The sequence below is a fragment of the Misgurnus anguillicaudatus genome, chromosome 19 (assembly GCF_027580225.2).
Source record: "Misgurnus anguillicaudatus chromosome 19, ASM2758022v2, whole genome shotgun sequence".
In the NCBI taxonomy this organism is placed as follows: Eukaryota; Metazoa; Chordata; class Actinopteri; order Cypriniformes; family Cobitidae; genus Misgurnus; species Misgurnus anguillicaudatus.
In genome coordinates, this window is record NC_073355.2 from 49,901,765 (window position 1) to 49,916,509 (window position 14,745).

Consider the following 14,745-nt stretch of genomic DNA (forward strand, 5'->3'; position numbering starts at 1 on the left):
TCAAACCAGTCCTAACTGAAAGGAAACAAGTTGACAAAAAGATAGAATCCAATGTTTGGTGATATTGGAAACACAAGTGTTATAGGGTTTTGAACACAGCACAAGAGTTAAAGTACAAGAGCAGAAATTGACAATAGAAATGACATAATGTACTTTACATTAAAAATAACATGAATACATGACAATCTCAAATGTTTTTTGTCACTCTGGTTTATCAATATGAACTATTTACTGTCTTCATTTTAGATATGATGGAAGTGAAAGAGGAGAGTCAAGCTGAAGTGGATGAGAAACATCAGATTGTAAAAATAAATCATAATGTTTCACAGAAAGAAACTCTGAAGACAGAAGACATAAAGTGTGAAAATAGTTTCAGTGAAGATGAACGCCCTGAAGATCACAAGAGGACTCACAGTGAGGAGAAACCTTTCACATGTCAACAGTGTGGAAAGAGTTTCGGAAGAAAAGTTAACCTGAAAACACACATGAGGCTTCACACCGGAAAGAAAAGACACCCATGCCATCAGTGTGGAAAGAGTTTTACAACTGCAAGTAACCTTAAGGTACACATGAGGATTCACACTGGAGAGAAACCTTACACATGTCAACAGTGTGGAAAGAGTTTTACAACTGCAGGTAACCTTAAAGGACACGCGAGGATTCACACTGGAGAGAAACCTTACACTTGTCATCTGTGTAGAAAGAGTTTCACTTCTGAAAGTAACCTTAAGGTACACGTGAGGATTCACACAGGAGAGAAACCATTTGTGTGCCAAGAGTGTGGAAAGAGTTTTGTAACTGCAGTTGAACTTAAGATACACATGAGGTCTCACACAGGAGAGAAACCTTACATTTGTCATCACTGTGGAAAGAGTTTCTCTGATGAAAGTAACCTTAAAATACATGCAAGAATTCACACTGGAGAGAAACCTTACAGATGCCATGAGTATGAAAAATGTTTCAGATGCAAAAGTAACCTGATAACACACATGAAAATTCACAAAGGAGAGAAACTTCACGCATGTCTTCAGTGTGGAAAGTGTTTCAGTATGAAGCGTGACCTTAAGAGACACATGATGATTCACAGCGAAAAGAAACCTCACGCATGTCTTCAGTGTGAAAAGAGTTTCAGAGATAAACTTGGACTTGAGACTCACATGAGAAGTCACACTGGAGATAAACCTTATATATGTCTTCAGTGTGAAAAAAGTTATATAAGTGAAAAAAACCTTAAGAGACACATGAAAGTTCACACTGGAGAGAAACCATTCACTTGTCAACACTGTGGAAAGAGTTTTACAATAAAGGGTGCCCTTAACAAACACATGAGAATCCACACTCGATAGAAATCATTCATGTGTCAACAGTGTGGATTTGACAACAAAGTTTATAAATCAGCTGAGGTCTTATTAATAAAACTGTCTGGGGGATCCTTAATAAAAGTCTACATGTGTACAAATTCCCAAGATGTCTGTACTTGTGTTCTTGTAGACTTTTAAAACGCCATCAGTCACGGCCCAAGTACTGTTCCAATTCCAACTTTGCATCATGCCAAGTTCAAATAACATGCCCGGATGTGTTCTTGATCTGCTCATTTTATCGAGAATGCATCAGGAGGTGACGTGTGGAGGTATGACGGCCAAGTTTCCCAGAATGCATTTTGCGTTAGCGGCAATGAAGCTTAAAACCTGCAAAATACTTGAATTATTGCTCTTTCTGTGTCATAAAATGTAGCCATTTAGACGGGATATAGATATGAATAAATCTTTAAATCTGTGATCAGTTAGTAAAGATGGTGCCTATATTAAAAGATTTTGAATATTTGAGATAAAGGTGATCAGCAGGCGGTCAGCGCCGAGTACACTGCCGAGAGCAGCCTTATTTTGTCAAGTCCTTCTAAAATGTGCCGCTAGCTCAGTGCAGCTGCTCTGCCCTTCAGTGTCTAATGTGCAAACATGAAATATTCACTTTGGATATACAGTGAGAAAAAATAAGTATTTGAACACGCTGCTATTTTGCAAGTTCTCCCACTTAGCATGTCCACTGTGAGACATAATTAAAAAAAATCCACAAATCACAATGTATAATTTAACACTTTTTTTTGTATGATACAGCTGCAAATAAGTATTTGAACACCTGAGAAAATCAATGTTAATATTTGGTACAGTAGCCTTAGTTTACAATTACAGAGGTGAAACGTTTCCTGTAGTTTCTTACCAGGTTTGCACACACTGCAGGAGGGATTTTGGCCCACTCCTCCACACAGATCTTCTCTAGATCAGTCAGGTTTCTGGCCTGTCGCTGAGATACACAGAGTTTGAGCTCCCTCCAAAAATTCTCTATTGGGTAAGGTCTGGAAACTGGCTAGGCCACGCCAGCACTTTGATATGCTTCTTACAGACCCAGCCTCGACCCATCTTCAATGCTCTAACTGAGGGAAGGAGGTTGTTCCCCAAAATCTCGCAATACATGGCCCCGGTCATCCTCTCCTTAATACAATGCAGTTGCCCTGTCCCATGTGCAGAAAAAAAACCCCAAAGAATGATGCTACCACCCCCATGCTTCACAGTAGGGATGGTGTTCTTGGGATGGTACTCAACATTCTTCTTCCTCCAAATACGTTTACTGGAATTATGACCAAAAAGTTATATTTTGGTCTCATCTGACCACATGACTTTCTCCCATGTCTCCTCAGGATCATCCAAATGGTCATTGGCAAACTTAAGACGGGCCTGGACATGTGCTGGTTTAAGCAGGGGAACCTTCCATGCCATGCATGATTTCAAACCATGATGTCTTAGTGTATTACCAACAGTAACCTTGTAAACGGTGGTCCCAGCTCTTTTCAGGTCATTGACCAGCTCCTCCCGTGTAGTTCTGGGCTGATTTCCCACCTTTCTTAGGATGATTGAGACCCCATGAGGTGAGATCTTGCATGGAGCCCCAGTTCGAGGGAGATTGACAGTCATGTTTAGCTTCTTTCATTTTCTAATGATTAATCCTACAGTGGACCTTTTTTCACCAAGCTGCTTGCCTGGCAATTTCCCCATAGCCCTTTCCAGCCTTGTGGAGGTGTACAATTTTGTCTGTAGTGTCTTTGGACAGCTCTTTGGTCTTGGTCATGTTAGCAGTTGGATTCTTACAGATTGTATGGGGTGGACAGGTGTCTTTATGCAGCTAATGACCTCAAACAGGTGCATCTAATTTAGAATAATAAATGGAGTGGAGGTGGACATTTTAAAGGCAGACTAACAGGTCTTTGAGGGTCAGAATTCTAGCTGACAGACAGGTGTTTAAATACTTATTTGCAGCTGTATCATACAAATAAATTAAAAAAATATACATTGTGATTTTTAGATTTTTTTTAGATTATGTCTCTCACAGTGGACATGCACCTACGATGACAATTTCAGATTCCTCCATAATTTCTAAGTGGGAGAACTTGCAAAATAGCAGGGTGTTCAAATACAGATTTTCCTCACTGTAGATAGAGTTATTTAAAGGGAGCTATTTCCTCTGAAATAGTATTAACAGTTATTATTGAATAGTATTTACATTACTTTTATTTCATTATCATTGTATACCTGAGGCTTAATTGTAAAACTTGGTGACAACTTACCCCGCTCTGTAAAAATGTTTTCAATCCCAGCTATCAGTTATTAGGAGTTACTAACATGTCTCAAAATTGTTTTAGGTAACAAGACCGTGATTAAATCTTGGATAAATAAAAATCTCATCATCTCAAAACATCAAGATTTAATGCAATTTCATAATAATGATGTTTATTTTGCATTTGTGTTTCTAAATGAAAGAATCTGAAGTAATGTATATATGATGGACAAATGTTTATTGCTTGTTTTATTTTAATGTTGTGCACCATAATTATAGGGAAGGGAGAAACATTCTGTGTATTGCTGGTTTAGCTATCCCTTTTCTGGTGGACTTGTCCAATTAGGTTTGGCGCGCATTATGCTTATAAAAGCCTTTTGATAGTACTCTGTGGGGCTAGTGTTATGGTTAGGTAGTATGCTGAGAGACACATGAGGCCTGAATAGTGTGTTGCTAGCTACAATGTAGCACCGGTGAGGTTTTGCTGCTATCAGCACTTTGTTTGTTTTTTCTTTTTTTATTGTTTTTTTGATAACTTTGTTGTATTGAACTTAACACTGAAGATATTTTCGCTTCAATAAATTACCCTGGGTCACCCTTATTCCACGACCAAGTTGTACTGAGTCTTCCTGCTCTTCCCTTACCCCTCAGCGTTGTCTACCTGACAAGGAGCCATGTTAAGTGTATGTCATGTGACCGTGGGAGAATAAAGGCGTCATTAATTATGTGTGTACTTAGGGCCCAGTCACACCAAAAGCGTTTATGGCAGTTGCAGGCGCCTTTTTTGAATGATATTCTATGGGCAGGGCGCGTTTGCGCGCTGTTTATGCGCGCCGAGCGCCTTGCGGTTTTCTGCCGCCTGCCGCGCACGCGTTTTTGAAGGAGCCCTGAGAGCGGAGAAGCGCCTGACGTCATTCGCGTCTTCCATTGTCCAATCGAATGAGGGGAGAGGGCAGGCCTTACGTTGTGGTGAGGGAAGTTTACAGTTGCTTTGAAGAACCGGACTCCACTCGCTCACTCTCTCCTGCGTGTTTGTGCACCTCTCACCCTTAAACAAGGTCAGAGCAAGCGTCCTCTTTTTAAAGTTTCTGCTAATATGACAGTTAACAGCAAAAGAGCGCTCACGCTTCAATATTTGATTGACAAGACAGCTGACTCGGTGGTTGCTTAGCAATATGAAAAGCCGCGCCGCACTGCTCTTTTTTTTAAAAAGGCAGTGCGTCGCGCTTGCGTTTGCAAGAGTTTAAAGCGCTTTTGGTGTGACTGGCCCCTTAGTGTGTAATGTTGCTATAATAGCATAAATAAAACCTGTAAAATGATAAAGCTCAAAGTTCTGTTGAACAGAATTCGCCTTTGGATTACAGCCCTCAACTTCCTGCTTTAATGACTTCAGGCTGAGCACACTTTGTGCAGCCAGCGCAGACATGTTTCACATGGAGCGATAATTCAAGTAAAAGTATTATGTGAGGTTTAGGTCATGTTTTCATCTGTATTTTTATCTGTTGCTTTTGAAGAATAAAACTGAGCAACAGAGAGCTTAAAAGTGGGAGGGAGATAGAAACTGGTGCTCTCAATTTATCCCACAGCATCTACAGATCAAATAAAATAAATAATATAATGTTTTTGTAATCTGGGTGGGTCCTGATTCATTCAATGCAGGAAACCCTGCTGTAATAATCAGATGATGTCTGAATCATTTCACTTTGACATGCGATTATTAACTTTTATTAAAAACCTTGATCGCGCGATTTAAATAAAATGAAAATGTTTATTCAAATTAATTAAAAAAGGAAAATCTCCCAGGTCTACACCAAACATAGATTCAGATTTTGTAATTAATGCTTAAGAAAACATTTGAAGTGAAACATTAAAAAGTCTGAAACAGATGTGAATGTTTTACTGACATTAAATGTTTTAATGTCTCTTCTTTCATTTCTTATTCACACCCATAGATTGAAAGTGATCAAGATCTTCAGTGAAGCTCCTCCTACAACAATCCACCAATAAATGCTGGAGTCAAACACACAGAGAAATCACTCCATGTGTGACAACTGAAATCTTCATGACATAATGTTGGTGCCGGTGAAAGAGGAGCTTGAGAAGATGACAGATCCACAACCATGCAGAATAAAGGAAGAAGATACTGAGGAACAAATAGGTTAGTGTCTATTTTTTCAATCTTTATTATTGATGGTTGAGGAATAATCATAAAAACATTGAGAAATAGAGGGGGGGGGGGATAAACTAAAATCCATGAGATGATAACTTTCTGCATCTATAATAGATTCAGTAGAATTAGATTGAAACATCAGGGTTTTATACAAAGCAACCTTCAGTGGATTGAATGACTGTGATCTCCATGTAATGCTCTACTACAGTTAAACCTCAAGTTGTGTTCACGTCATTAATATGGAGAAAATGTTCTTTTACCCAAAAATAGTAGTTAAAGGGACATTGTGTCGTATTTTAAGTAGTTTAATAGCTAAAATAAATTTCTTCATTCATAAATGTGTCCTTTTGGTGTAAAATTAACTCTGCCAATGATCTGACTTCTCATCGTAAGCAAAGAATTTCTTATTTATATATACATAGGAAGAAGTCATAAACATGAGTATATACATGGGTACGTTCATGAAGGTTTCCATGTCGTGCCGCCATTTTGAAAACTATAGGTCGCAGAGAGGGACATGAAGCACTAGCCTACCTGTCTAGCTAATCCACAGCGCGTTTTCCTTCAGAGCCAACGTCACATGATGAGTATAATGAGTGAGAGGCACTTTTTCATGATGGTCTTACGCCTGCCATCAAGCTGTAATATAATTTTTGTCTGAAGTAGGGATGCACGATCTTGATTTGTCATGGCCGATTTTTATACAGATTTTTTTTTACAAGCAAATTGTGCGATTCCGATCCGATTTTTTTTTATCAAACAAGAAAGTATACATAAACAAGCTGTTTATTTGGTATTTAACAGACTAAACGTGGTTTTGGCTATCAATAACTGTAACCATCTAAAATTGACAGCAGTAACTGTGCAGTAGGCTACATTAAATACAAACATAAGTTGTTAAATGAGACCATGACATAGATGGTTGAGTGAGGGTTGAAGGTCTTGCTCTCTGAATGACATCAGAGAAGCGTGAGAAAACCTCGAGACAGCTATGAACTCGACAGAGAACTTCCCTGCGCCTCATCCATTAATTGTATATAGCAGGAAAAGTTATCAGTCTCTTACGAAGACAATGTGTGAGTGTGTAAACTGACTGAATTGCATGTATCTCACAGTGAATGCGTGAGACTTGAGTCCTTTAGTTTCTCCACGATTAACTTGTCCTTTGTTTTATTAGTGTCATAACATTCTAACCCTGCTTCGTTTCACACTGCATGCTTTGGCACCACAATGCGGGGTTAACCCCACAAAAGCGCTGCTAAACCTGCTTCCAATTTAAGTTAATTTCAGGGATAACCCTGCTTCTAAATTACAAGTGTGAAACGATCCTTAACCCAGGGTTAAAAGCAGGGTTTACCAAGAAGATAATCAAGGGTTAAGCGCTGTGTGAAAAGCCGTTTTGTTTGAATGCAATATTCAATTTCACCGTAAGATGGGAGAAATTCCTACACAATGGCCCTCATTTATCAAAAGTGCGTACACCCAATTTCCAGCGTACACCCAAAACCAAGGTGACTTTGAGATTTATCAATATGGACGTTGGCGTAGGGCACGCTCAAATCCTACGACAGCTCAGGAGGTGGTGTACGCACATTTTGAGTTAGTGCAGAAATGCCCAAAACTTCCTAACACCACTAAAACGCACTGACAAACTAAAATATATGATATATTATGACCCACTGTAAAAAAAAAACATAGTAATTATAAACTTCAGTGTTTATTTTTATGCAACATGGACTTCAATGTTTAATTTGTGAGACTTTACCAAAGCATTTGATTTGTAGGTATATGTATTCCTTAAGTTTGAGAGCCTATGCGCTTTACCTGACGTTTCAGAGCGAGCATGTGAACGGAGCTTAGTGGGAGCAGAGCGTTGATTCCGAAAATTCCGCTCGCTCAGCACCGTTTGTTGAACCCAGAACGCCCTTTGATAATTTGCTAGTTCGAGAATCTGTAAAAACGTTTAGCAATAAGTCATGGAATTCAAGCCTTATACATAAATGTAAAGTAAAAATCAAAGTTAAGATTGAGCAGGACGAATAATTGAAAGGGACTGCGGAGAGACTGTAAAAGTTAGCAAATATTCATCCTGGAATCTGAAGCGGCACATTGCAAGAAAGCACAAGGATGTGCTACGAAAACATGGTAATAATTCATCAAAAGGTAAGCTAGTTACATACCATCCAATGATAAATAAATAAATACACATAAATAGGTAAGGTAAAATGCTTGTGTTGAATGGAGCCGAAAATCCGATCATGATGACATGCTGACAAAGTTATGGCCACGAATTATCTTTTATGCTACATTATGGACACTTCTTATTTAGTCTAAAGTATGGCCATACATTTAGAATTTGTTCCCAATATTCAACGGTTTGTTCCTTGGAATTAAAGCAACACTATGTAGTTTTTTTACCTTTTAATAATGTCTCTAAAATTATTTCCGTGATAGAACAACTTTTAACTGGACAAATTGTACTGTTGCTGCAACCTGAGCAGCCTCCTAGCTGCTACAAGCACACTCTGAAAGTGGCGGTTGTAAGGGATCTCAGGTTTCGGAAGGAGAAGAAAACTGCAATCGTTCCCGGGTTTCGCACACAATATGTCTAAGAGCGTTGCTAGAGTACGAATATATTGTATTGCAATATGGAGCGTTTAAGTGTTAACCTTAAATCAAAACTAAACAACAGATTTGTAAATGAAAAGGTTTAATTACAGTACTGACTTAAAGTTACAGTTGAAATGGTTACACTATAAATGCATGAAATGGTAAATAATACAAACAATTGATTGTTTCCAATGTATGTGAGATATTACCTGATAAGATAGAGAACAGAGAAAGAAAGTTTAGAAGAAAGAGATTCACACTTGAGAACTGAAATCTAGGCCTGATGGCCGGAACCTCAGAACTTAGGTGAAGAAAGAAAGGAAAGGGGAAAAGGCCAATGCAAAGGCAAAAGCTAAAATGCAAAGGCCCAGAGCTCATAAAAACAGTGACCTTTATCTTCTATCTCTTGACCATGTGACTAAACCTAACTTGATACATTCAAATTGACCAATCAGAAGATCACCTTTAACCCCCACTGTACTTGACCAAACCCAACATAATACATTCAAACTGACCAATCAGAAGACCACCTTTAATCCCCACTGTATTGGATAAACAGCTGTGACAATAGTCTTTGATCAGCACAGGGGGTTGTGACAAGTTGTAACCAAGGAATAAGTTCCTTCAATTTTAATCTTACACGGTGGAGGGTAGAGCACACAGCCCCGCCCCTCCCCCTGCCCACAGAAGAGTGTCTGATACCAGGCACTGTTGCGCTTTTCAACCACATGGGGGAGCTGTAAGTCATTTTTACATGGAAACTACATGGTGTTGCTTTAATTATTATAATATTTTGTAATTACTATTACAATTATTATTACTTCAAATTATGAATTAGCCTAGTAAAACATGTGGATGTCGTGGAAACAAATTGTTAATTTGAATTATATCCGGAGCTCCGTATCAAACTGGATCAAGATGGCGCCTATGTATGCGGCTGGCCGTCTGTTGCTCCCGGCTGTATGGATGTTTGTTTTGTTTTTATTGATTGTTTTAGAAGCTGCAGACTCTCTATGGGTGTATGATCGCCAGACTCTTTTTAGCATTAGATCAGCCGTGGAAAACACAGCGATCTATAATATTAATCCGGATGGAAACAACAATTCGCTCCCCCCTCCGCTATGTCAACTACCGGCTTACCTGTGTCGGACCCTTTGCCCCCCTGTGAGAAAGAAGCGATTCAGGCGCCGCGGTAAACGAGGTGGTCTGTTGGTGAAGGTGAGGACTTTGGTGGCTTTGTTTCCAAATGCCGACCCACGCTGGATTTTAGCTGAAGTTGATGTGGCTTGTTGCCGGTACCTGCCTCGTCGCTCCTGGGTTCATGCCTATAAGTGGTTGGTTCCTGTTATTGGCGTGGAGGAGCCCTCGACTATGTCTTATCGGCCTCCCCGTCCTAGAAGAGGTGGTGTGGATGCCTCTCTCCTACGGTCCTTTGTTTGGGAGCCTCCGACGGCAAAAGTGTCAACTCCAGTGAGGGTAGCCTTGGTAAATGTTAGATCACTAGCCCATAAGTCTTTTATTTTGAATTACTTTTTTATTTCCAAGGACCTGAGCATGTTGTGTGTGACGGAGACCTGGATCGGCGTTGGTGAGTCGAGTGTGTTTTCAGAAGTTCTACCGCTGAACTGTACTTTTTTTAACTCTCCACGGCTCACGGGTCGAGGAGGTGGAGTAGCAACTATTTTTATAGATCACTTAATTTGCCGGCAGCTGCCATCTTACTCCTACTCCAGCTTCGAACTCAATATTTTTGAAATGAGTCTCGGCTGTCCAGTGCTATGTGCTGTTGTTTATCGTCCTCCGAAATATAACAAAGATTTTATCAATAAGTTTTCTGATTTTCTGGCTGATATTATGCCAAAATACGACCGGGTCTTAATTGTTGGCGATTTTAACATTCATGTGTGTTGTCTAGCCAAGCCTCTGGCTACAACTTTTTTAAATCTTGTAGAGTCTTTCAATCTAACTCAGTCCGTGGCTACGGCTACTCATATAGGTGGACATACATTAGACCTGGTCTTATCATATGGCTTGCCGATTGATAATATTGAAGTCTGTGATTCTATTATCTCTGACCATTTGCCTGTTTTATTTGAGGTTTGCTTAACGTGCGACTCTAAAGTGCCTGTTCCAGCACGTCGCCGTCGTATGATTAACCCCTCAACTTCCTTTTTCTGAGGCTTTTAAAGCCATTGATGAAGAGTTTTCTATATCATCAAAGGGACTTAACACCAATGAATTAACGTCACTGTTTTCCTTGACCTGTCAAAGGATTTTGGACATTGTGGCCCCTTTTAAGACAATACGAGATAAACCTAGAGCTCAACCGTGGCTAAATGCTACTACCCGAGCTGTGCGGCTGGAATGCAGAAGGGCGGAACGCCGCTGGAGGAAGGACAAATTGCAGGTTTCATGTGATATTTTAAAGGAATGTTTAGCTAAATATCAGAAAACTGTTAGATCTGAAAAATCTAAGTATCTCTCAGATGTCATCTGTAATAACTCACACAAGCCAGCTGTGTTGTTCAGTACTATTAACTCTGTTTTGAACATTTCCCAAGCTACTTGCTTGGAGCCCTCGGATGAAATGTGTGAGAAATTTTTAGATTTTTTTATTAGTAAGATTGAGGCTGTTAAAGCAAACATTTCTTTGCCATTAATGTGTGTATCTATCCCCACTGAGTGCCCTGCTGTTTTTGATCAGTTTGAAATGGTGTCTTTGGACTCTTTGAATGAGATCATTTTGAAAATGAAACCATCTTCATGTGGGATGGATATTGTTCCTCCTTGTCTTTTAAAAGAGTCATTTGAATCCATTGGTCCAAAAATTGTAGCAATTATTAACAGTAGCCTTATTTCAGGAGTTGTACCAAAGTCTTTTAAACATGCAGCTGTAGAACCAATAATTAAGAAATCAAATTTGGATACATCAGTACTGGCTAATTTTAGACCAATCTCGAAATTACCATTTATCTCTAAATTACTGGAAAAGGTTGTATTTAGGCAATTGAATTCGTATCTTGACTTAAATGGTATTCATGAGGTGCTTCAGTCTGGTTTTAAATCACGACATAGTACAGAAACTGCCCTCCTGAAGGTTTTTAATGATTTGCTACTTGCCACTGATTCAGGGGACTGCGCGATTTTACTCCTATTGGACCTCTCGGCAGCATTTGATACGGTAGACCACAACATCTTGATTGCACGGCTAGAACAATGCATAGGTATTAAGGGTACTGCACTGGCATGGTTTAGATCTTATTTGGCTGAAAGATCATTCTCAGTTCATGTTGGTGACTTTGTCTCCTCTACTGCTTCTCTTACGTGTGGGGTCCCTCAGGGCTCCATTTTGGGCCCAATTCTGTTTTCTCTGTATATGCTCCCTTTGGGACAGATTTTTAGGAAATTTGGTGTTTCTTTTCATTGCTACGCAGATGACTTACAAATTTATCTGCCTTTGAAATTAACAGACACCTGCTCATTGGTTCCTCTTGTACAGTGTTTAGAGGAAATCAAGGCATGGATGGCAGGAAATTTCCTGATTTTTAATGAAAATAAAACAGAAGTTATATTGTTTGGGCCAGGGGGTAATTGTAAGCCAACAGATTTTGAACTTGGTGAACTGAATTCATTTGTGAGGCCTCATGTAAAGAACTTGGGTGTTATCATGGATTGTGATTTTAAACTTGAAAAACAGATTAATTCTGTAATTAAATCTAGTTTTTTCCAACTGAGACAACTCACCAAGGTGAAACCTTTCCTGTCTTTTAAAGATTTTCAAAGAGTTGTGCATCTTTTTATCTCCAGTCGCCTTGATTACTGTAATGGCCTCTATACAGGTATTAGTCAGGCTTCTCTCTCTAGACTGCAAATGGTCCAGAATGCGGCAGCTCGCCTGTTGACAGGCACACGAAAGCGGGAACACATCACTCCCATTTTAGCGTCTCTCCACTGGTTACCTGTTCACTACAGGACACAATTTAAGATTTTAGTACTTGTTTTTAAATCTTTAAATGGCCTAGCACCAAGATATCTCTCTGATATGATCAATCTGTATGCCCCGACAAGAGCACTTAGGTCTGCTGATCATTTGCTTCTAGTTGTCCCACGTGTTAGGTTGAAGAGCAGGGGTGACCGAGCATTTGCAGTAATGGCACCGAGGCTTTGGAACAGCTTACCTCTCTATATTAGACAGGCTCGAACTCTTCCTGCTTTTAAATCGGACCTAAAAACTTATTTATATGGTTTGGCATTTGATGCTATGTGAGAGCTGCATTTTTTATTGTTTTACTGTCTCTTGATGTTTTTCTGTTATGGTGTTAGCTGTTTGTATCTTTGATATTTTATTCTGCTTATGTACAGCACTTTGGGGAACACTTGCTGTTTTTAAAAAGTGCTTTATAAATAAACTTTGACTTTGACTTTGACTTTGGATCTTAGCTAACAAACAACTGTATAAAAACACACTACAAAAGTTACTCCATCATTTTAAAATATTATTTAAAAAAAAAACTTAACCGAACCATTAAGCAGACATAGAATTTAGATGTAGACAACAGTAAATAATAATAATAATAATAATAAATAATAAATAATTATTCTAAATATCAATAAGCGTCATTAATAATAAAAATAATAATACAAATATTACAAATTGTTATGCAATTTCTTTCCACATCCCTGGTTTCTCTTCTTTGCCGTCTTCTGCGTGTCAATGGTGTAAAATGAGGGCGTGGGGGAAGCGGAGACTTGAATTTATATGGCCGTGTTATTCGAATGACGATCGCTTTCAACCCCGGCAATTATGAAGGGCAGGCATTGCTTACACCTGAATTTCAGAGGTATGCACAGCTTCATAAATCAGGCGGTGAGAGGAGTGTAAGCATAATCTTATGCCGACATATACGCCCGTTTCTACGCAAGATTGATAAATGAGTGCCAATGTCCCTTTAATGTTATTGCCTTGTACTGAAATTACTATATGAACTATAACAATCGCAATATAAGATTGTTTTTGTTGCCTTTTTAAATGTATTTCCCCACTTTGTAGCAATTGTGGTGTTCCCAGTCAAAAATTACCTGCCAAAAAGAAAATAGTTTATAATCAGGGTCTTCTAATGTCTCAAACAGAAAAGAGAAAAGGAAGAGATGCACATTGTGATGTCTAAACAAGCACTGTCTGATTTAAATGGAAAGCGCCCATTAACAAGGCACATGAAATAGGCTATTGTCATTCATGTGCATACGTTGAGTAAATGCATTAGATGCAAGCATCATTTACATGAGTTCACACAAAGTTTTTGTCGTTTTGGTTTAACGACTTAGATTTGATAATGACTCTGTGCCATAGTGTACAGAATAAAAGCAATTTAAAGCAAACTTCCTAGTTAAAGTTAGGAGGATTTTTTTTCCAGGGTGGATCATCAAGACTATTGGTCCTCCTAGTTGTCAATCAGGAGTGTTACGCAATAGCATTTTTTTTAAAAAGTGGAGAAGGCAGTTCTTTTTTAAAATTCGAGAAAATCGTCCGCTACACCTTTAAACATTAAAGTAGACTATCTACATTAAAGTAGTGATCAACTGGGGTGCAGGGTACCCGCGGAGTCTTAAAAGTCTTGAAAAAGTATTGAATTTCATTTTCCCATATTAAGGCCTTAAAAGTTATTGAATTTCACCTCAAAGTCTTGAATTTTTCACGGAGGTCTTAATTTTTCAAATGATCAATAGATTTTTATGCTGTTAATTCAGGCACAAAAGTCGCGTGCACGAAAAGATAGACAGAGCGCAGAACACTCCATGTGTGGAAAAGCATCTTAGCGAGCGCGCGGGAAAGCATTCTTGCGTGTTCACAGAACACTATTCGCGCGCAGAAAAACGTCCTCCCGAGAGCGCACCTCTGTTCAAAGCGCACAAACGCAGTCACACGGGCTGGGATGAGGGCTCGCTCGACTCTCTCTATGCGCTCGGAGCTGCACAACACGCACTTGCTCGATCAAGTTGACTTTGGGACTGTGGGGGTGTGTCCTCGTACCTGTGATCGGTTGTTTGATTTAATCAGTAAAACACACACAATCTTCTGTTCCACAATGTTTCTAGTAAATCTAAGACACGTTTTAATATGATCATTATGTCGGAAAAGGTAATTTATAGTCTTGTGTGATCCATGCAATAGTACGCTGCAAACAATAACGCACATTTTAAGCTATTATTGTTTACTATTTAATTAGATAATATCATCTTGCAAGATATACTATATAGGCAACATATTTACATTGTCACACTAAGTTAGCATTAGAAAACTTTAGTATGGTCCTGTATAAAGATTAACAGAAAAGATTAACAGAAATTAGCTTGTG

The 14,745-nt window shown here is 39.0% G+C and overlaps 3 protein-coding genes and 1 pseudogene across 4 annotated transcripts in view; all 4 read left to right on the plus strand.

Annotated features, from left to right (window-relative positions):
* Positions 1–14,745, plus strand: part of LOC141350776 (uncharacterized) — a 381,966-nt pseudogene that overhangs the window by 320,552 nt on the left and 46,669 nt on the right.
* Positions 1–14,745, plus strand: part of LOC129422537 (uncharacterized) — a 681,876-nt gene that overhangs the window by 19,002 nt on the left and 648,129 nt on the right. The gene's annotated exons all lie outside the window — the stretch shown is intronic.
* LOC129422767 (uncharacterized) lies at positions 220–4,218 on the plus strand. Its single transcript, XM_073856594.1, has one exon. The coding sequence runs from the start codon at positions 249–251 to the stop codon at positions 1,344–1,346; it is 1,098 nt and encodes a 365-aa protein (XP_073712695.1). The 5' UTR covers positions 220–248; the 3' UTR covers positions 1,347–4,218.
* LOC129422743 (uncharacterized) overlaps positions 5,559–14,745 on the plus strand; it is a 177,576-nt gene continuing 168,389 nt past the window's right edge. Inside the window, exon 1 of the mRNA XM_073856589.1 lies at positions 5,559–5,767. Within this exon, the coding sequence (XP_073712690.1) occupies positions 5,680–5,767 (88 nt within the window). The 5' untranslated portion in view covers positions 5,559–5,679. The remainder of the gene's footprint in view (positions 5,768–14,745) is intronic.